Source organism: Pantherophis guttatus, chromosome 2 (genome assembly GCF_059756535.1).
Source record: "Pantherophis guttatus breed Tessera chromosome 2, ASM5975653v1, whole genome shotgun sequence".
Classification (NCBI taxonomy): domain Eukaryota; kingdom Metazoa; phylum Chordata; class Lepidosauria; order Squamata; family Colubridae; genus Pantherophis; species Pantherophis guttatus.
This window is the reverse complement of record NC_142064.1, coordinates 126,658,707-126,682,454: the sequence shown is the minus strand read 5'-3', so window position 1 is coordinate 126,682,454 and position 23,748 is coordinate 126,658,707. Positions and strand designations below refer to the sequence as shown.

The 23,748-nt window shown below is 42.4% G+C and overlaps 1 protein-coding gene across 1 annotated transcript in view; it reads right to left on the bottom strand.

Moving 5' to 3' along the window:
- Window positions 1-23,748, bottom strand: part of ITGA5 (integrin subunit alpha 5) — a 96,929-nt gene that overhangs the window by 38,905 nt on the left and 34,276 nt on the right. The window contains exons 3-12 of the mRNA XM_034419286.3: window positions 22,302-22,393; window positions 15,192-15,315; window positions 13,273-13,334; window positions 12,689-12,734; window positions 11,120-11,245; window positions 9,033-9,077; window positions 7,485-7,528; window positions 4,484-4,540; window positions 2,127-2,179; window positions 1,520-1,728 (exon numbers count right to left, since the gene is read on the bottom strand). Coding sequence (XP_034275177.2) covers window positions 1,520-1,728; window positions 2,127-2,179; window positions 4,484-4,540; window positions 7,485-7,528; window positions 9,033-9,077; window positions 11,120-11,245; window positions 12,689-12,734; window positions 13,273-13,334; window positions 15,192-15,315; window positions 22,302-22,393 — 858 coding nt within the window. The remainder of the gene's footprint in view (window positions 1-1,519; window positions 1,729-2,126; window positions 2,180-4,483; window positions 4,541-7,484; window positions 7,529-9,032; window positions 9,078-11,119; window positions 11,246-12,688; window positions 12,735-13,272; window positions 13,335-15,191; window positions 15,316-22,301; window positions 22,394-23,748) is intronic.

Below are 23,748 nucleotides of genomic sequence, written 5' to 3'. Positions count from 1 at the left end.
CTACCTGTGCTCCTTTTGTACCACTTTAAATTTACCTCCACCCGGACTAAGTCCGGTCCAGGCCTCAACTGTACCATCAGATTGCTACAACAGAGTTTCTCTACAAACAGGCTGCAGCAAGAAGTGCAATTAAGAAACTGAGGAGGACTGGACTCTACAAAGCTCCAGCTTTTCACACCTAGAGCCCAGTTACCTCTAACAGGAAAACTAAGCACAGAGAATTTCTGGAAGTACAATTTGACAAGATGCTGGCTTGAAAAATGGACTCTGCTAAATGTCCTCACCAGCCCCAACAATCAAGGTTATCCAAGTTCCTCCTTTGAAAGCTGGCCATTGCTCTGAAATCTTTCTCTTTTTTTGCTGGTGCACTAGAATGTGTAGCCAGAGGGCATCTATGTGATGAATGAAAGGAATTAAAGCTTCCAAGAAATCCAACCAGAAGCCTAGATTTTTTCTCAACATCTTCTACTGGCGTTCAGACTATATTCTCAGACTTTGGGCAGCAAGATACCAGGGACTTAATTTAGGACTTTTTGCCTGCAAACCATATGCTCTTATCGCTTGTGTTATCCCTGCCCACTCCAATAAAACATAAATAGATGGTTTCATCCAAGTCAAACCATTGACCCCTCTGGCTTTTTCAACTGGCAAAATTTTAGGTGGATATCCTGCTATTTAAGATTCCTTTAGGCAGGAAAGGGAAAGAATAACATCTGGGAATTTTTATCTGTGAGACACAAGCTACGGTCCCTTTTGAAAATGTCCGCAGAGAAAGTTCCTTGCTGCCTCTCCTGCCTTTCTCCAGATGTCTCTGCCAGAGATTAGATAGTTTTGTTGTGTCTCTGCATTGAATGCGATGGATTTAGTCACCCTCCATGCAAATAAAACAAAGTTTCCAGATAAATTAGCTCTCAGCTGCCTCCTTCCAATGAGAAGGCATTTTCAGAACAGGAAAAGGATGCAGATAACTTTTGGCTCGGTGGGAATATGACTGAAACGTGCTTCCATTTTTAAGGCATATACCAGGAGAGAGGGACCTGTAACTCTCTGGGTAATATTGGGTTTCCAACACCCATTAGCCACTGGAAGTAGGACCAATGGTCAAGGATGATGGGAAATCCCTAGATTCCCATCTCCTATCCTACACCAAAATAACATGCTTCCGTCTCAATTATGAGTTGTTTGGAAAATATCCAATGACATGCCTCAGTCTCAATTATGAGTATCCCTTTAATTGGAACATAGATCTTGCATCAGTTTCTTGTTTGATTGTGAAATAAGATAAGGTGAGAATTAATGAGCTGTTCCATGAACCCGGAGGAAAGGAAAGCATTTAGCAACAAATCAGAACCCTAGTAATGGAAATCTTTAGTTTGCAAATAGACTGCTGGATATTCCCTTCTCCGTTCTCTGCGTGAAAACATACATTGACAATTCATCTTGGTCAAGGAGGCAACTCAAACCTGGAGACCTCCTGTTCTTTTCCCCATGCCATTCCCCTCCTATCCAACTTTCATACCATTGTAGCCATCCTGGTTGAGGTCTCCCAATGAGGCTATAGCACTGCCAAAGCGGCCAAACTCTTGGTGACCCGTCAGTACAGCTGAGGCACCGGGCTCCATGCCATATGTCTTCTGCAGGTAGATATAGACCCTGCCCACCTCCTGAACACGGCCATCTTCTGTTTTTTCCATAAATAAGGGGGCACCGATCAGCAAGTCATCCAGTCTGCATGGCAGGAGAGAGGGGAGAAATGAAACAATCAACTCTAAGCTCTGGGAGATAAATCACAGATGGCTAGGATGATCCAGAGAACATTGCAGAAAGAGGGAGGGAAACGGGATCTAGATTAGCTCTTCTCAGTATGGATGCTTTTCCAGAATTCTCAGCCAACATGGGATACACCAGACCCTCTTCCCCATCATGCCCTGACTGCTTCTCTCTATAATTCAGTCTTCTCTGCAGATGGACATTTCACTTTCTAGACAATTTCTGTATGGTGTGCATTAAGACGTCTCCCAAACTTAAATCTATTATCACATCCAATTTCCTCAGGAGCTGGGAAGAGCAGCTTCCACCCCACTCCAAACTTACTGTTGACTAAGCAGCCCCGCCCCAATACTCACCCATCACCGTTGATATCCATTGCAGCCACAGCATACCCAAAATAGGCAGCCATCTGTTGAGACAAGTGATAGGGATCAAGAAATGTCAAGATAGTAAGACATTTTGAGATCACAGAAGATTAGAGCTGCCCGTTTCCCTGACATACTCCTACAACGTCCTCATACCTGTCCTTAGTGCAGTATTTGCCCACTTCCATAATGAATGATAGGAACAAATATTACAAAATATACTACACTCAAATTCATTTTAGCTGGAAGTACCTTCCCCCTCTTGGGAAGTGCAGGCCGCTGAGGTTCTACAGTGAACTACGGCCAAAAGATGTCAGTAACCACTGGCACAGTAAATCTGAGAGATAAATAACAGGAATATAAACAAAGAATTAAATAAAGGCAAGAAAAAAGGTTAAAATCCTGCAGAAAGTACTTCAAAACCTGTATTAGGAAACAATTACAGTGTAAAAACCCATTTCGTCATAATCTTATACTAGATGCCATAAAGGTTGGAACTGTGCCATAGAAGTTGGGGTTATACGGGCATTCTCCAATTATTGTAAAAGTTGATCAGCGCCACTTCCAGTTCCTGATATATCAACAGGCCCTGTGTTTTGAGTACATCTTCACTGACATAAGGGCTAGAAGCTTATGACAATGATGGAACAACAATGAAATCCCTATCACAGAGGAACAGATTGTAAATATGTTAGAATTTGCTGAAATGGAGGAAAAAAAATTTTCCCTGAAGGATGGGAAATCTTGTGTGGACTTTTTACTGAAAGATGAAAAAAAGATATGATGACTTATAGGTTTATGGATTAAAGAAAGATGTGGACTAAATGAGACGCTGAAGGGATCTGTATAACATTTAAGAGACAGGGAAGTTTATAAGATTGTAATTATTTGTCGAAGAGATGATTGGAAGTCATTATATTCCAACCTTTTCTTTTTTTCCCTTTTCTTGCACCTTTTTCTTTCTTTCTTTTCTTTCTTTAGTCCTGTCTTTTATTTCATGTAAAATTCTTAATAAATATAAATAAATAAGACACTTGTGACATTGAAATGGAAGCTCGGAGTTTTGGAAAACAGAATTCACCATCCAAACACTTTTTTTGTGTAGTTTTGCTATCAACTTTAAGTAGTGGAGAAGGTAAGAAGGGATATAGGTACTCCGCAAGGAAAGTTTATCTCATCTGTCTTTCTCTCCTAACCAAATCATTCAGCAACTGTTCAAGGTTACAATGGCACTGAATGAATGGTGGTTATGAACCTGGGAGTTCCAGCTATCCCAGTATATCCCGCCCCCCCATCACATCATCTTAGCAACCCATTCACACTTAGAGATGCTTAGCAACCCATTCACACCGACAACCAACTGCCAAGTGCCCCATGATTGCATGAATGCCAGTTGCAGCCTTCCATGCTGGCTACTCCAGAAAGTCAAAGGAAAGCCGATAGGAATCGCAAGTCACCGGGATAAGTCTCCTTGACCTGCGCACCCTCTCCCAGCCCCACTGGGTTTGCATTATGCCAGCCACTTGCTTACCCATACACACCTTCTCTACCTGTCCCAAAAGTGCTTTTTCAAAAGGCAACTGGACTTTCTTGTGTTTTTTTGGAAGACATTTCGCTTCTCATCCAAGGAGCTTCTTCAGCTTTGACTGGTCAGAGCTGAAGAAGCTCCTTGGATGAGAAGCGAAATGTCTTCAAAGAAAAACAAGAAAGTTCAGTTGCCTCTTGAAAAAGCACCTTTGAGACAACCATGACCTGGATGATTGAGAATCCCCACAGACACCCTCTCAACCTGTGCCCCATCCCACACACAGTCCCTGATCCACACCACATCCCTGTGCATCCCCCTAACTTGCATGGCACCTCAGGTGCATCCCACGCACCCTTCCCTACTCCTATTGGCACCTCTTCCACACCCTCAAGATCCTTCTCAAAACATCCCCCACAGCCTTGTTCCCTCCCTTATCCGACAGCAGCCATTTCTCTGCCTGCAGGCTTGGGAATTGCAACATCCTGTAAGATTCCCCAGTGACTTTTGTTATGGGAAGCTGGCAGGAAGGTGCCTTGCCTAACGATTTGTGGGATTCAGTTAACGATAACAACTTGGGACTGCAGAGATTGCTGTTGCTAAACAGGGCAGTTGCATTTTACAATTGTGTTAGTGACAGAAATACTGATCCCAATTGCCGCCATAAGTCAAGGACTATCTATAAGTCTCAGTTAGCTGTCCACCATGGTCTGATAGGAGCAGGCCATATAATCTTGTAAGGGAGAGCAAATTATTTTGATTTAAGAGGCTTTTTCAATAGCTGGGCCCAAATCACTTCAATGTAACAAATGGATTTCTTCACCTGTTCTCCAGAAAAGTTGTATAATGGTCGAATGTCACTTCCATTTAGAATTGTTACCTGGTGGGGCAAAAGAAAAAAGAAAAAGAAAAAGAAGAAAAAGAGGAAAAATAGATTAACATCAAACATCATCTCTCCACAGAAATTCATCAAATGTTTTTAGTTTTGTGAAGAGGAATCTAAACGGTTCCTTTTGACACAAATGCTGTTTTCTAATTGCTTCTTCTAGCTTTGGTTTTTCCCCAGCAAAAATGAATTAAGGAGGTGAAACAGTCACAATATTTTCCATCTGGATTGGTACAGCTGAGAGTAATCTTATCTAGAAGCACATCTGGACACCAAGCTACAGTTGTAGCTTTTAAAAAGAGATATAAAGGTAGTCCTCAACTTGCAACAGTTTGTTTAGTGACCATTTTAAGGCACTGACAAAAGTGACTTATGGTTGTTCTTCATACTTATGACCACTGCAGCATCCCTAGGGTCATGCAATCAAAATTCAGATGCTTGACAACTGACTCATATTTATGACGATTGCAGTGTCCCAGGGTCATGTGTTCATCTTTTGTGACTTTCTGACAAGCAAATCAATGGGGAAGCCAGACTCACTTAACAACCGTGTTACTCACTTAACAACTTCAGTCTTACACTTATGGCAAGAAAAGTCGTAAAATGGTGCAAAATTCACTTAATAGCCGTCTCACTTAGCAACAGAAATTTTGGGCTCAATTGTGGTCGTAAGTTGAGGACTACTTGTATTTCATTCAAAGGATCATAACATATCCCTCTTCTCATATTAGCATTTTTTTGCCCATTTTTTTTGCCCTTTCCCCAACTATTAGATTATTTATTTATTTATTTATTTATTTATTTATTTATTTATTATCAAATTTATAGACCGCCCTTCTCCTGAAGGACTCAGGGCGGTGTACAGCCAAAGTAAAAAACATAGATACAAACATTAAAAACAATTTAAAAAGATATATATAAGTATATAAGTCTATAAGTATTAGATTAGACACTGAGAGCATATGCACCAAAAACAAATTTCTTTTTTTTTTTTTGAATTTTTTTTTATTTTTAAACAAAACTTAAAACATAAAACAATTGTCATCCATTACAATCATAGAAAGTGTATTGATCGGTTACGAATCTTTTGTGCTTAATCCTCTATCCCACATTTTCTTATTTAACAGTTTATTACATTATTATTCTCATTTACCAATTATTTAACAGTAAATTGTCCTTTATAAGGGGGGAAAAAAAGCCCCTTTATATATTTTATTATCTTGTCCATGTCATATTTCATATTTCATTTCCATTCTTTCTTGTCTAACCATTGATAAAATAAATCCCATATCCCATATCCCAAAACAAATTTCTTGTGTGTCCAATCACACTAGGGCAATGAAGAATTCTAATCTAATCTAATCTAATCTAATCTAATCTAATCTAATCTAATCTAATCTAATCTAATCTAGTAGAGGAAATTAGGAGATTATAGTCTTGGGGTAAGCATTCTTTGTTTGAATTTAGAGATCTATTCTGAATTTTTTAAAAAAGTAAGTGTCACTTCTAGGTCACAAAACCACTGAGTTAGCACATCTGGGTTGTTGAAAACCTTGAGAAGAAGCAGCTGTTAATTCAAGCGCTCTGTCATCCAGGATTTGGTAACTGAGGTTCCTGTCAAATGTCCCATTTGAATAAATTAACAGCGAAGTTACAGTATTTGGGAGAAGGGAGTGTCAAAAGAGGAGGATTGGAAGCCAGGTCACAAGTTGAAGGCAGTAAAAGAAAGAACCCAACATGACTCCCACATCATGGGTCTGTGTTCATCCATAATCAAAGCGCCTTAGGAAAATCAGATTTCTTTATTTTGGGGCCTCTACATTCCCCTCCTCCTTAGAAATACATTGGTTGCTATAGCAGCCATGGGGATCCACAACAAACAAGCAGTTCCATGAAATGAAGATGGGAAGGAGGAACCAACCCCCTATAGCCACAAGGCAATGTCTTGTTTCGCGGGTGACCAGATTAATTCACTTAGCTTTTATCATAATCTGGACACAGTACAACTGATGACTAGGGGTCATGGAAAGGGCTGATGTTTCTAAGAAAATCTGCCCTTGTTGCAAGCAAGCCCAGCATAAAAAGCAGAAGGAGAACCATGGATCTACTCCAGCAACACAACATCTGATGCCATGGCAGCAAAAGCACAATCTGAGAACGCTGTGCAGTTGCACGCTGGCTAGCTGGATGCTGTCAGACATTAACACCTATGGGACTTTCACCTTTGCAATGTACATTGCACTCCTTCCAAACCTTACAATCCCTGTTAAAATAATACTTACTCAAGTATTAAGGAAGTGATTTTTTTTTTTTTTTTTGGCAATGCTACCAAATCCTGGAAGATCAGGTGGTCATACTTTTGAAGAAGAGAGAGCTGTACAGAAAGCTCCAAAAAAAAAAAAAGGGGGGGGCCGCATTTAGATTTGAATGAGGCATTTACAACTTTAAAAACTTTTGCTTCCAAGCAGTATGGAAATAATATACTTCTGCAGAGAAAGAGACACTGCTTCAATCTGGCTTTGGGCCAATTTTTGGAAAAAAAGGGAATTCCCAGTTTATGGCTCAAAAGAGCTTATTATGTTCCCTCGGCAGATACTTCAGATAGCAGGGAACGTTAAATGAATGCTTTGACTGAATAGAACCGCATATAGGAAGTGGTTCTTGAAGACTTAAGACACATAGTGATTTGGGAGAAGGCTGGCATTAAATTACACCTGGAGAAAACCGTAAGCTTGACTGCATTCTCAGCAATATTTGAGAGCAGTCAAAATGCTGCACCAGCCCATGGCCCCCTCCAAGTAGCTTTCAATGGGATTATAGGACCAAAGCTAGCAGCTCTAGTAAGGAAGGGGGGGGAGAAGGTGATGTCACAGACAGTTTGAGAAGAGTGAAAAAAAAGAAGAAGAAAGAATAGAAATGACAAGGATATGGCTCTTACGTATCCATAGGTGAGATTTCCTTTGGGAACACCAGCCACGAAATCTGCAAGAAGCAAAGTGATACAAGATATATATAATATGGCATTACATAATGGGTTCTTGTACTTAGCAACCATTCGAAGTTACGACAGACTCCCCCTCCTCAAATGTACTTATGACCCAGTTCAGAAGTTCCAATGGCCGCCCCCACTCACTGTAGTCACATGACAGGATTTGGGGCACCCAGCAACCAGCTCACACTTAAAGCCGTATGTACAGTGTTTCCCTGAAAATAAGACCCAGTCTTATTTTCTTTTGACCCCCCTGAAAAAACGGCTAGGGCTTCTTTTCAGGGGGTCTAATTACTGATTCACCTCCCAGCACCAACAGCCCCGCCCAGCAGGAGCCTGCTGCTGGCCCACTTCTTCTGTGGTTGCTTCCCACCGCTCACACACGTCACTCCCTGGCTTCCATTTCACCTTCAGAGGTCTTTCGGAAAGCCCTCTGAGGGATTGATCCGGAGCTCTGTTATCGGCTGCAGAGGGCTTTCCAGAAGGCTCTGACAATGAAATGGAGGCCGGGGGTGACACGCGCATCAATCCGGATCTCGTTTCTTGGTTGCAGAGGGCTTTCTGGAAGGCCTCTGATGGTGAAACGGAGGCTGGGGGGTGACACACGCAAGCGGCGGCAAGTGGCTGCAGAAGAAGTGAGCCTGCAAGGCAAGGCAGGTGTCGGGGTGTGCGAGGCCTGATAAGTAGGGCAGCTCCACCCCCGATCCCCACTCAAGTTTAATTTTTACTTGTGCAGTTTACGCCACCCCATGAACCCCAGAGTGGACGGGGGCTTAACTAGGGGTTATTTTGGGGGTAGGGCTTGTATTGGGTGCACGTGTAAAAATCAAGTGAGGGGTTACTTTCAGGGCAGGTCATATTTTCAGGGAAACACGGTAGCATCCCACAGCTACGTGACTGCAATTTATGATGTTTCTGCCAGAACCTGGTATTTACTTCTGGTTTTTGGCAAAAACAGCTCTTAGCAAACAAAGAGTTCACTTAACAACTCGGCATTTGCTTAACTACAGCATTCACTTTATGATTGCTGTGTTCACTTAACAACCATCTCAAAAAGGTCATAAAATCAGGCATAGTCACATGCTGACCCATTTACAACCATCACAATTTACGGCCATAATTGCCAGACTCAATTATGGTCACACGTTGAACACTACCTGTAACGCAAAGTAAGTTTCTACTCCACATGGAGGAGAAGGTAATCTAAGTTATTTATTGTAACAACATTTGCTCTCCTAAGTACATGCAGCCTCCATTTTTGGTGATCAAAACAAAGCAGCAAACAAACAACAATTGAATTATATAGACAATCTGAAAATATTTTACTTTTAGAAAAGGGTTAATTGGCAAATTTAGTTGGCATTTCATTTGGAAGGCAATATAAATTCTGTATTATTGGTGTATATACAGCCCTAACTTTTTATTCCTCCCAAAAGCATACATGTACTATCTCCTGCAGCAATGAATATGACAGTCCTCCCTCAAGCCCCATAGTACCTTCAGTGGCATCTCCGCTGAATTCACCTACAGCCACAGAATAGCCTAGAAACAAAACACAAGGAATAATGCAATGGATGACAAATAATTTGTCACTAATAGCTACCAAGGCTCGTTAACATTGCAAACAACAAAGTATCCTAAATCACAAAATAATGCTTATGGTTTAGCCAGGAATGCAACCTATACTCAATATAACCTAAGCAGTCTCATCTCAGTTGGGTTCAGAATAGTCAGTCCTTGTGCTTTCCCTAAAGATCAGCATATATCATTTGTAGAGAGAGAAAAACAACTGCAAGGTGAAAAAATGCTTGCATTTGGCAAGATCAACTCATAGAACAGAGCTCATTTCAATTCCAGTGTGAACCCTCATTGGTTTGTTTCCCTGAAAAGGCAGCCAATCAGAAACAAAAGAAATCCGTAGTATTTACAGTATTCTAGAAATGTCTTTTTCAGCCTTGAAGAACTTGAAGAGATGTGGTTTACAACTCCTAGAATTTCCCAGTCAGTTATGCTTCCCTTGTTGGTTAGGGAATTTTGTGAGTTGGAGTCCCCACATCTCCAAGTTGCCAAGATTGAAAAGACTGTTCAAGGACAACTGTGATGAGTTATTTATGAACTTTACTATTAGGGAATGACACATATCAGAGGCAACACTTCCCCTCAGAAATGAAGAACCACAGGTCAGACAGAGCATATTGTCTGATTGCGGTTTACAGTGACCTCCAAGTCACCTTACAAGTCCGTGGGCTTGATTTGCAACTCATTAACTAGCTTTACTCTCTGAACTTAAAGGGTGTGTAAAGTGACCTCTAGCCTAGGAGAATCAGACAAGCCAAGAACTCTTTCACCCTCTCTGCAAGTATGAACCATAGTCAGTGCTTTCATGCAGCCTGGCCTTTGGCGTAAGAGCACCTCAGGGGCTCAGCACTGGTTCCATTTATGTTCTTCGTTGCCTACAGGCATGAAAAACCAAGTAAAAGACCTGTTCAGGGAAGTGCTGCAGTTCAGAAGGGATTAATGAGCCTCCCGCCTGAGTTTTCTATTGGGGAGAGAGCTGGGATTTTCAATTTGGGGAAGACAGTCAAATTGTATGTGTGTGTTGAGCTCCTGGGAATCAGGGACAATAAGGCAGGATGCTTTAAGGATCTGACTTTTGGGAGTCGAGCAGCTTAATCCTGGTATAAACAGATCTGAAGGACGAGAGCCAGTTTGGTCTAGTGGTTAAAGCACCAGGCTAGAAATCAGGAGACAGTGAATTCTAGTTCCACCTTAGGCATGAAAGCCTGCTGGTGACCTTGGGCCAGTCCCTTTCTAGGCCCAATTCACCTCACAGGGTTATTGCGGAAAAAATAGGAGAAGGAATGAATATTAGATTAAGTAAATCATATTGAGGAGGATAATAATAATAATAATAATAATAATAATAATAATAATAATAACAACAACAACAACAACAACAACAACAACAGCAGCAGCAGCAGCAGCAGCAGCAGCAGCTGTGGCAGTGCCTGGAGACAGCAGAATAGAAGAGAAAGAACTGGAGAAGATAACAAAATACAAAGACCTACATACAAATAGAAATAGAACAATTGTGGCAAAGGCAAGGGTAATATCGATAGTAATAGGCGCTTTGGGTGCAATCCCAAAAAAACTGGAGCACCACTTGAACACCATTGGCATTGACAAATTCGCCATCGGTCAATTGCAGAAGGTGGTTTTACTCAGAACAGCTTCCATCCTACAACGATATCTGTACACCGTCAAATATCCAGATCTGCCTATCTCAGGTCCTTGGTAAGGATTCAATAGGTAGGAAAATATGCCAAACCCAGTCTGAACATCTGGCTGACTGTGGTGATGATGATGATGATTACTATTATTACTATTAGTATAGAAGTTAGGATAAAAATAAATAAATAAATGAGTCAACATCTGAGAAAAATCAATCCTGGGAAACTGGCTCTATAACCTAGGATTCCTATCCATGCTATACAGAATTATCAAAAGCAGATGGCCGCCACGAAAAAAAAAATTGTCACAGTCAAAGCTGCTTCTCCATCATCTGTCTTTTCTGTCGAACTCACCTAGATAACTGTCATCCGCTTTGATGTGAGCCTGATGTGTCTTGAGCTCTTCTCTAACTACAACGATTAAATATTCGGGGTCATAGGATTCTTCAATGGCTTCTTGAGTTGCTGACAACACTTGGCCTAAGGGGAAAGCAGGGTGGAACAATTAGTGCCTTGAATTAAGATCAGAGAGACCCAGGTTCAAATCCTCACTTAGGCTGGAAATTTCTTAACGTGAGGAAAACTATTAATGACTTGCAGCTCAAGTTATTTCACAGAATTCCTATGGAGAAATAAGTGGGGGTGGGGGTGGGGTTGTCATGTTTCTTGGGGGGATAGGCAAGAAATAACATAATGAAATTTGAGAGATGTCAGAGAAAGATTGCCGGAGACAATGTTCAGATATGTGAGGCAGCTGGCGCTTATGGTTATCAAACAGTCACACGGAACTTGCAAACAAAATACATATTTGCAGTAATGCTGTTTGTGAATCTTAGCCGCTGCTTTCCTGTTCAAACTAAAGAAAGGAATTCCAACCCCCATGGATGAGAAGGTATGCTCAAAAATAGGACAAAGAATAATAAGATTAATCTGATCAGGCAAATAAACATTGTCGGATAATGAATACATAAAACACAATGTATTTCAAGTAACAAAAACAGAGGGAAACATGCGTGGGAAAGAATCCAGTCCCTTCCTAGCCCTTTAAAAGGGATTCTACTCGATCCCACGGAGGCCTCCTTTTCTCTATATCAAATTGATATAAGAGTTCGGAATCAAAATCACTTATTTTCTGTGAGGGCCCTTTACGCGATGTTCTCAGACACCATACGGAGGGGATGAGGAGGGAGAAAAAGGACACATGGAAGCAAAGGAAAATTGACAGGTAGTCCTAGATTTACATCAGTTCATTTAGGGATTGTTGAAGTTACAACAGCACTGGAAAAAGTGACTCATAACCGTTTTTCACACTTATGATTGTTTCCACAGCCTCCCTACAGTCATGTGATGAAAATTCAGATGCTTGGCAACCTACTCATATTTATGATGATTGCAGTGTCCCGGGGTCATGTGATCGCCTTTCGCAACCTTCCGAACAGCGTTGTCAACGGGGAAGCCAGATCCCCCACGTTACTAACTTAACGAATGCCATTATTCACTTAACAACGGCGGAAAGAAAAGTTGTAAAATGGTGGGGTAAAACTCACCCAACAACTGTCTTGCTTAGCAGCATAAATTTTGGGCTCAGTTGTGGTTGTAAGTCGAGGACTACTTGCATTTCCGTTAGATCAGCTTTGCAAAAACAGATTCCCCTATGGCGCGAACAGCCACTTCGACAACATGGCAACATCTACCTCTCTCCGGGCCTACAAACATCATTCTAGCCGTTACCTCAAATTCCCAGTATTTTTTTTTAATATACAGATCTCCCTAGTCTTTCCTTCTGCTGCCTTTTCTCTTCCTTCATGCCCAATTAAAATTCCTCACAGAACCGTTTCCCACTGTAACCTGGGTTGAAGGTGAAAGAGATAAAACCAAGGCCTGCCTCTAACCTATGTCATGCAATTGTGGGTAGATGCTCACCTTGCCAGAAGTAGCTTCCAGGGCCACCAAGAAGAACCCGCCCTGCCTGCAGAGAGAAAGGCATTTTTTTAAAATCCACAAAATTCTTATTTAACCACCTCTACCTTAACCTGTTGGAGACTTCCCCCTTAAATGCCCAAACCAGGGGCGAAATCTAGCAGGTTCTGACAGGTTCTGGAGAACCGGCAGCAGAAATTTTAAGTAGTTCGGAGAACCGACAAATACCACCTCTGGCTGGCCCCAGAGTGGGATGGGAATAGAGATTTTGCAATATCCTTCCCCCAGGAGTGGGGAGGGAATGGGGATTTTGCAGTATCCTTCCCCTGGAGTGGGGTGGGAATGGGGATTTTGCAGTATCCTTCCCCTGGAGTAGGGTGGGAATGGGGATTTTGCAGTATCCTTGCCCCAGGAATGGGGAGGGAATGGATATTCTGCAGTATCCTTCCCCTGCCACACCCACCAAGCCACGCCCACCATGCCACGCCCACAGAACTGGTAGTAAAAAAAATGGATTTCACCACTGGTCCGAACCTAATGTGCATTGTCCTTACACTGCCCCACACTCAAGGAGAAAGGAAACTGACCTTTGTGAATTCAGCACTGAAGCCACTTTGACAATAGCCTTGTCCAGCAGGTGAGTTTAGATCTGGCAGGAGAGAGAGAGAGAGGGAAGAAGAGAGTTGAGAAATTCAGAGAAGCTAAACAAGAAATGATGGCTTGAAATCATGGTGCAACAACAGTTTATGCGGGTAATGTAAGACGCCATTGATATTGCAGCTTTAATTTTTTTTGATGAGATGCCTTTCAATTGTGTTTCCTTCTCATGGAGGCATACATGTATTGGAGGAGGTTCAGGATAAAACTCCCACTTAAAGGCATCAAAAAGTAGGAATCCAAGATTATCTCTTCTGCTCTCCTCGCTTCTCTATCCCTCAAATTAAACCCATCATTTAATCTGATATAAACTGAGCAAAGCTTCATCATAACGGCTGAGCATCAGACATGGGGAACATGTGGTGTTCATTAACAATCAGGAGGGCCACAGGTTTTTCCATCCTGTGGTGCAGAGCTTAAAAAAAAAAGGCCATACATGAATTGCTTATTTTAATAACATAGCTGGATGTATTTCTTTAAACACTTCATTAATGCTTCCTGAATGATAAAAGTGGAAAGATGGGTTACGAGCAGGGATGTGCCAAGTTCTTCTATTTGGGAATGGAACATTCTGCTTCTCCCCTGGATTAGCCAATCTCCTTTGGACTGTGCCATTCCAGGGGTGGTCTGGCAGTTTTCAGAAGTAAATCATCTAAACTGGAAGCAGTTTGAGGCATCCTGGGTGTGGTCTGGGCATGAAACAGGCCTGTTTCATCCAGAATACCATGTCTAGGATACCTCAAACTGTTTCCGATTCAGAGAATTTACTTTCAGAAACAATCATACTCCTCCAGAGTGGCATGGTCCAGAGGGGAATAGAATGTTCTTTAGTTCAAAGGCATGTTTCATTCCCCAAGTAGATTCCCACATCTCTAGTCATGACAGAAAGAGATTTCTTCCAGCAAGCATTTAAAACAATATTTTCATTCAATGCCATCTGGAAAGAGGCACTAGCTGTGCCTTGCCTTCCAAAAGGCATGGAACAACACTCCCTTAGTCCCATGCTTAAATACGTGTTTTGGGATTATGGCTTAGAATTCACATTTTTATTTATTAATCAAATTTAAAGAGCCACCCATCTCACCAAAGGCAACTCTGGGCAGCACACAACAAATATTTGGGAAGCATCATTGAGAAGACCTGCAACAAGTAACTTTCTCTCCGTCTCTCTCCCTTTCTCTCTATCAATCATCTTTATTATTTTAATAAATAACTCAAGGTGACCAATATACTTAATACTCTTTTCCCACCAATACCAACCCTGTTAGGTGGGCTGAGCTGAGAGTGAGTGACTGGCCCATGATCACCCAGCTGGTTTTCATGCCTAAGGCACGACTAGAACTCACAGTCTCCTGGTTTCTAGGCCAGCACCTCAGCTACTACTCCAAACTGTGTCATGCTCCAAAATATGCCATAAAGGCCTCCAGCCTGGGAATCTAGTATTGCCAATGTGCTATAGACACCACGTGACATATTTACTTCTCCCTGCTCCACCTGACGTTTTACATCTCTAAAGCATGCTTTCAGTTCTGGATCATCTGTTCAGAGAAAGGTCAAAAATGACAAGGGATAATAATGATCGTTTCTCTGAGGAGAGCCTAAAGGGGGTAGAGATATGGACCACAGCTGCCATTCCGTAAATGAGCAAGCTCTCCCACTGCAGCCATTTTCTAAGAGGGCTCACAGCATGCTCTCAATGTTCCAAATTGTCCAATAGACTTCAAAGGTTGGAGATCCAGGCCAGATGTCCAGAGGCTCCCCTCCTCATTGACTATTCATTATTTTAGAGGATGAAGTTATTCAATAATATTTTCATTAACAATCCCTTCTCTCATACACCACATATTACCTGAGCGGCAAGGAGCATATTCCACGAATTTAGTAAAGTTGTTGATTGACAGGTAGCATGAGCCCACAACTTCACGTTGAGGTTCATCCTTAGTTGTCCGCCAGCTGTACAAGGGGGCACAGGCCTAGTAGGAAAAAAAAAATCAGCCTAGTAAGCAAAGGCAGAGAGCTCAAGGGTCAATGAGTGACATCTAACCTGCAGCCAACCTTTCCATTGTTGTCATTAGATCAACCAGGCCAGGCCCTACCAGAGGGAAACCCCGCCTTCAGAAAATCGCTGTTCTATAGCTTCTCCCACAACCAACTTCCTTTCCAACACTTTCATTCACAAGCAAATGAGTTCTTATCCCATCCTGAACTTCAGTTCCTATGACGGATTTAGCCTTCCTCTCAAGCAGCCAACTCAGGCAGCAGATGTTAGAAGGTAGAAGACATTTGTTGAAGGCCATGTGGCCTGCATGCTCATACACATACACACACACACACACACACACACACACATACACACACACACACACACACATCCTTGCTGCTCTCTCTCTGTCTTAAGTTGCAATGGAAAATCTTGCTCCGTTGCTGATGTCAACAAAAGTCAGGTTACTTCCATGGAACAAGAAGATGGCTGATAACCGCTTCTTCATCTGAAGCAGCCAAATGGCTTGATTCAGTCCTGTTTAGAAAAATAAAGCCACTGGCAGCAATTTGTTTAAAGCAGGATGAGTTTGACAGCGCTTTTAAGGTGTCTCTGATTAAGGTGTCTTTTGATTTGTTAATCAATGTGAGTTCCTGTTTTGGACAGAAGTTCTTGAAACGTATACATACTGCTCGGAGACTTTCCAGTGCAGCCTCTGCTAAAGCTGACAAGTTTTAGAAGTTGCTTACAAGCCTCACCATTGGCTAAAATAAATCCCCGCTTGTGCTTCTTCCTGGGACTGTTTCTACTTTTTGCTCTCACTTGTTTCATACAGGAGCAATCTGTATTTCAGACTCTTGAGTATTTGATTTTGCAAAGCAGCCTGAGGTCAAAATTGAGGAAAAATATCTATCTACCCATCTTACTATCTACCTTTATAGCTCAAGCAAACAGATCATAAAATAAAATGTGTCTCTAATATAATTTGGGGGAGGAACCCAACGACACCAGAAGAGAAAGGAATTCCTTTCCCTGTACAATGGTGCCAAACCCCAAACCCACATGCTTAAAGAGCTGGAGGCTCTTCTTCTGCCTCCCCCACCCCCCAGAAATTGCCTTTTTAGCTACACCCCTCTTTGTCTTGAATTTAGGGCACTGAAGCAACAATTTGCAGTATAGCCAAGTGATGACTAAAGTAGGAAAAAAACAGCGCAATAGCATTCTTGACCCATGAACTCTTTCAATCAGTGGCAGGTAAAACTAAATGCAGATGTTGATAAATGAAAATCTTTTCTAAGGTTTTTTTTTTTTTTAGACCTATAGTAATCAAGAATCTATCAAATGAAAACCTCAAACTTCCCTTTGAAGTGGCCAGGAAAATATTCTCCATTCCAAATATCGGTTAGAGGCTTCCTGGAAGAAGTAATGAATTGGCATGATCTTCAGACAAGTAGTATATTCACACCAACCCTCAAGATAACAGAATAACATAGTTGGAAGGGAACTTACCATGTTTCCCTGAAAATAAGACCCTGTCTTATATTTTTTTGAACCCTGAAATAAGAGCTTGGCCTTATTTTTGGGGAGGTCTTATTATTTTGGTGCATGTGGAGGAAAGCAGAGGAAATGGCGGGGACCGGCTGCACAAGCTTTTAAATATTTTTGGGGAGGGCTTATTTTTAGGGGGGGCTTATTTTTAGCACATGCGCTCAAAAGCCCGATTGGGCTTATTAGTTTTTTTTTTTTAGTTTTAGTTTTTATTACATTTGTATACCGCCCTTCTCCCGAAGGACTCAGGGCGGTGAACAGCCATGATAAAACAACATACAAGACAAAATTTTAAAAACATATTAAAACAATTCAATCTTTGGCCAAAATTAAAACTTCCAATTAAATCCATTTTAAACCACTTTTAAAACTCAATTTAAAATCATTTATCCCGTCAGACCGGCTTGCTGAAATAATAGGGTCTTCAGAGCACGAGAGAAGGCGCGGAGGTCGGGGATCCTTCGTATGTCCGGGGGCAATTCATTCCATAGGGCAGGAGCCCCCAGAGAGAAGGCTCTCCCCCTGGGGGTCACCAGTCAACACTGTTTGGCCGACGGCACCCTGAGGAGGCCCTCTCTGTGGGAGCATGTCGGTCGGTGGGAGGAAAACGGTGGCAGAATGCGGTCCTGTAAGTAACCAGGTCCTAAGCAATGGAGTGCTTTAAAGGTGGTAACCAACACCTTAAAGCGCACCCGGAAGAGTGCAGGGAGCCAGTGCAGCTCACGCAAAAGGGGTGTTACATGGGAGCGACGAGTTGCCCCCATTATCACTCGCGTGGCCGCATTCTGGACCAGTTGGAGCCTCCGGGTGCTCCTCAAGGGGAGCCCCATATAGAGAGCATTACAATAGTCCAGACGTGAAATGACGAGGGCGTGAGTGACTGTGTGCAAGACGTCCTGATCCAGAAAGGGACGCAACTGGGAAATCAGGCAAACCTGATAAAAAGCCCTCCTGGCCATGGCCGTCATATGATCGTCTAAAGACAGCCGTGAATCCAGGAGGATGCCCAAGTTGCGAGCCCTCTCTGAGAGGGGTAAGATCTCATCCCCAATAGCCAACGATGGTGTTAGCTGGCTATATCGGGACGTCGGAAACCACAGCCACTCAGTCTTGGAGGGGTTGAGTCTGACCCTGTTCCTCCCCATCCAGATCCACACAGCCTCCAGGCAACGGGACATCACGTCAAGGGCATCATTGGGGTGGCCTGGGGTTGAAATGTACAACTGCGTGTCATCGGCATATAGTTGACACTTCACCCCAAAGCCACGGATGATCTTGCCCAGCGGCTTCACATAAATGTTAAACAGGAGGGGCGAGAGGACTGACCCTTATGGCACACCACAAGTGAGGAACCTCGGGGTCGACCTCTGCCCCCCCATCAACACAGACTGCGTACGGTCAGAGAGGAAGGAGGAGAACCACCATTATCCACTTATTATCAGTGGATGTCTTATTTTAGGTGAAACAGAGTAGAGATCTTCTAGTCCAACCCCTTGCTCGGGCAGAAATGGTAATTTTTTTCATGTTAAACTTTATAGGACAATTTTTAAAAAAACAAAAACAAAAACCAAAAACTTAGAAAGTGGTGTTAGATTGATGACAAACCCAAAAGCTACTCCTTTATCTCTTCTTCCCCTTGGGGATTTTGATTAAACAGCCTCTCTGCTCATTGCTAATGGTGACAGCATTTTAACTACAAGATTTCTAGCCTTTGTGAGTAGAAAGATTTTGTTCCAAATGTTGGGATCAATAGATTTAGAACAGGGTTCTCCAACCTTGACAACTTTAAGACTTGTGGACTTCAACTCCCAGAATTCCTCAGCCAGCTTGTGGATCTCTTGGCTTGGCTCAGCTAGCTGAGGAATTCTGGGAGTTGAGGTCCACAAGTCTTAAAGTTGCGAAGGTTGGGGATCCCTGATATAGAAGACAAATGTGTGTGAAGGGGGAGGGGGGAGGAAAGAGGGAAGGAGGGAATCTGAGCAGGATTCTCCACAGTCCAAAATGTCAGGGTTTGGATTTCATCGCCCTGTACAGACCTGCCCCTCCCGTTGAATAGCACAAGCAGAACAATGAGTGAAATGTATACACTTTGCGGCGTTCTTTCTTTTTAAGAAAACACCACAAGCAGAGAGAATAAACAATGGGCATTATAAAGCCATTTTATACACACACAGTAATTTGCAACATCTTAGATCCTTCCATATATTGTTGATTGGAAAGCTGGCAGCCTAAAACACGGGGCAGCCTCTTTTTTGTTGAAAAGCCCTGCCATAAAGGAGACAGGCTGTGTGTAATGTAACAAGCAGGTCTTGATAGCTATCTTTAAACACTCAGCTGCTTCAAAGAGGACCTAAGATAATTTTCGTCTTTTATCACAAACAACTGGACAAGGCGCCAATTCCTTGAAAACAGCAGGAAGGCTGACTTGAGGCTAGCATTAAGGGCGGAAGAACAAATATTTCCAAATTAAGTAAAAATGGAAAGGGATGATCAAGAAGCTGCCAAGGCCATCTTGAATACTGAACTGACTTTATAGAGAAGCTTTTCTTAACACTAGTGATCTCCAGATGTGTGGACTTCAATTCCCAGAATTCCCCAGCCAGCATGGCCATTGCTGAGAAACCCGAGCATTTGGGATCATGCCAAACTGGAAGTCAATGCAATTTGGGGAGAGCAGAATCTGGTCTGTGACAGTAATAAAAGGGTGATTGATTGGGAGATCAGAGCGTCACAATTGGCCTTTGCAGGCTGCAAAACCACTTGCACTTTGGAGTACTTGCATGCAGCTTTCAAATTCAGGTTGCACACTGGAGTACCAGCCTGTACTGAGAGGGGAAAAAAAACGACAGATAGGGACATCCCCAACTGTCCTGATTTTATTTTTTGCTTGTTATCCCTCCCCCACACGCCTTCCTTCTTTCCTTCAGCAGCTCAAGGTGACATACAGAGCACTCCCTCAATTTTTTCCTCAAACAATAATCCTTTGAAGTAGGTAAAGAGTTAATTTCCTGACGTCATCAAAAAGGAACTTCCATGACTGAGAGTGGGCATAAACCTGCATCTCTCCAGCACCTTTGACCATGCCATCACACTGGCTCCTGTCATTCAGAGCTCAGAAACAGACTATCCCTCGATGGAAGCTAGTTCAGGCCACAAAGGACGACTCATCTTGCCATGAGGTTCAGCGTGGCACATTCCTGTTGCTCCCTATACAGACCATGATCCAGTTCCTGAAGTGCTTAGAGAAATCACATGGGACCATTTAAAAGAGAGAGCAAGCAGTAAGGGGTAATCTGTTTCTACCCTAAAATCACAAGGCAAGAGAAAATTCTAATGGCAGGGCTTGGTTGTTGCACCATGTATTTTTCCTATCTTTGCAGTCTAAACTATGAGGGATAACTCAGCCTGTACAGGCTCCTCTCACCAGTACATGTGGTTAAAAAGAAATCAGCACATACTGGACAACCCCCACAGTAATATTCACAGCTAAGGTTACCAACATGCTGCATCTAGATAAGATCAAATCTACAAACCCGCCAGATGCACGGGATTTGAAAACGTATACTTAATGGACATCGTTTAGTCTACTCTCTTAAATGCAGGATGTATTAAAAGCCTGCTCTTGCAACGGTATGAGCTCCTGTTCCTTGCCCCAGTTCCTGCCTACCTAACAGTTCAAAAGCATGCAAGTGCGAGTAGATTAATAGGTACCACTTGGGTGGGAAGGTAATAGTGCTCTGTGTGCCTTTGGTGTATAGCCATGCTGGCCACATCACCCTGGAAAATGTCTTCGGACAAGGCTGGCTCCCTTGACCAAGAAACAGAGATGAGCACTGCACCCTAGATCAGATACACAATTGGACAGGGAAACCTTTATCTTTTCACACACACACACACACACACACTTTTTAAAAATGAAAACATATTCCCAAGACATCCAATCCCAATTTCCTTATTTCCAAGGGAGTTATCTAAAAGTCTGGAAGCCGAGTTATTTTTTTTTAAAGGAAACATGGGGCAATCTTAGCAACTGGGAAATAAGTACAGGTAGTCCTCAACCTATGACCACAATGGAGCCCAAAATTTCTGTTGCTCAGCCATATTATTGTGAAGTGAATTTTGCCATTTTACGACCTTTCTTGCCACAATTGTTAAGTGAATCCCTGCGGTTCTTAGTTAGTAGCACGGCTATGAAGTGAGTCTGGCTTCCCCATGGACTTTGCTTGTCAGAAGGGTGCAAAAAGGTGACCCAGGGACACTGCAACCGTCATAAATATGAGTCAGTGACTTAAGTAACTTAAGAGCCGCAGGGATTCACTTAACAACTGTGGGAAGGAAGGTTGTAAAATGGGGCAATTTCACTTCACAAATGTCTCACTTATCAACATAAATTTTTGACTCAATTGTGGTCATAAGTCGAGGACTACCTGCACTGTCTGCCTAACCTGGTGGCCACTCATATGGGTTCGACAATAGCTTCCATCACCCAGCCGGAGCAGCAGAACTGGCTGGACATATGGGAGCTGCACTTCTGGTACAACAGGAGGGGGACACCAAATTGGAGAAGGTTGCTCTGCAGTCATCCTTAAAAATGTCTTTCCCAAAATTTTGTAATATGATGCGACCACAGACATCATGTTGGAACTGTAGTCTGAATAATAAGGATTGAAAGTAAGATGCCTGGCCTTCTAATGTGAACATGAATTAAACCTGGAATCGAGGAGAAACTTCCTAATAGTGAGGACAATTAACCAGTGGAACAGCTTGCTGCCAGAAGTTGTGGGTGCTTCATCACTGAAGGTTTTTAAGAAGAGACTGGACAGTCACTTGTCTGAAGTGGTATAAGGTCTCCTGCTTGAGCAAGGGGCTGGATTAGAAGACCTCCCAGGTCACTTCCAGCTCTATTCTGATTCTGATTCTAAACATTAAGGTGGTCAGGAGAGAAAGAGGGAGACAGTGGAGTTAGCAGTATCTTGTGCTTGTTTATTAAGAAGTTAAGTCCAGCTTTGGTCGAGGAGCTTTGCTCCAAGATAAGGGCATGTATAATTGCAGAGTTATAAACCTGCTACGAGCCTGTGATTGAAAAGACTACTGTTTCCACACAGTGGGTGAGAAGGGCAAGTGTCTCCAAAAGTAAATGCAGTGGCATCGTGGTTTTTGTTTCTCAAGACACAGGAAGAAATACTTTATTTTTGGATTTCATCACTCCCAGATTTCAGCTGATTGCACAATAGGCAACAATGTGGTTGTGATAACTTCAATCATCCTGGAGCATCTCTCTTGGGATCAGAGATTTTTGTACTGCCACATCTACCATCCCAAGCATCTCTCTCACCAAAGGAAGGAAGCAAGCAAAGTATCTATGACTGAGCTCCAGTCACTTGCACCACACCTCCTGCTCAATTATCCATTATGGCAGCCAACACTTACCAAGATGGATTTGTCGTGTGATCGCACCGTGGCTCCAAACCATTGGAAAGATTTAAATTCTAGCGTCCCGTTGAGTTCGTCCAAACGGGATCCTGCAACACAAAGTACAAATGTGGCCTATATATGCATTTTTAAATATTTCAATATTCGAGGCACAATTTTTGTCTCTGGCGAAAGGAAACAGGTGTTAGTCTCAAGACAAGAAAAAGTTGTTAGGGTTTAAATACTGCACTAAGTTTTCCTTAGTGGAGGTTAATAAATAAACCAAATTAGCTAAGTTCACATAATACATTTGAGCTACAGTTTCTGCTTTGCTTTTGTTCAATATACGTTATCTGAGGCCTGAGATCCTGCAAATATTGCAGTCTAGCACCTTCCATCCCAAGAAAATTGCAGGCTTGAAAAAGAATCAATAAAATAATCCGAACCAAAGCAACCAACCTCCACCCTAATATCCCATGATAGACTTCTGCATGAGTGAATAATTTGGCTTTGCTTCCTTAGCTTTTGAGAAATTCTGCCACATCTGGGTATACTAAACCATTCTGTGCCCAGAAATACCCAGAGATTTTCTGTTGTCTTCCTGCATGATTTAATGCTTCTTCCAAAGACTAAATATTGTATGTCCTGATCAGCAATTCAAGCAGAAGTTCTATTAATAAACACTTTCTAAAAGTACAATTTTTCCAGAAGGCACTCGTCCAATTTTAATTTAGCATGGGGGGAGGGTTGAAGAGGTATCCCCAGCTGTCAGAAATTCCAAAAACCTTGGCCTAGAAATTTTAAATGATGACCTTGATTTTCCTGATAATTGGTGCTGTTGGGTTCAATCCAGACCTGAAAAGGCATCCCTCTGGCTCTGAATCAGAGGAGTTCACTAATATTCCCACTGCTCAGTGCCAAGGCAACAATCCAGAAGAATACAGCAATGCATCCTGGGGCCTTGGAATAAGACACCATGTTGTCTTTTTCCTCTCTCCCAAAATCCCATTGGAGAGGGAATTCAGTGAATTGCTGCAGGCCAGGTGCAAGCAATCGAAAAGAGTTACTAGTTATTTCTGGTCTGGAAAGGCCTTTCCACTTCTCTTCCTCCCCTGCCAAAAAATCCTGTTTCATTCTATATAATTCTCTCCACTCCCACTCTCCTGCTTTATTCCATTGACACCATTGCCTGAAAAGTTTTTTTTAACAAAAAAAAAAAAAAAAAAAAAGAACATGCAAAACCCTTTCATTGTTTACGATTTCAAAAATCCCACAACGCTGCTCTGAAGAGGACTCCAGAAATTCCTTCACTGTTTATTCACAGAGAGAGAGAGAGAAAGAGAGAGAGAGAGAGAGAGAGAGAGAGAGAGAAATGTCATAATACTATATTGTTTTCCATCTCCCCCAACCCCAATTTCCCATTGTTTCCCTTTGGCAGGAAAAGGGAGGACTCAAAAGAGGGCAA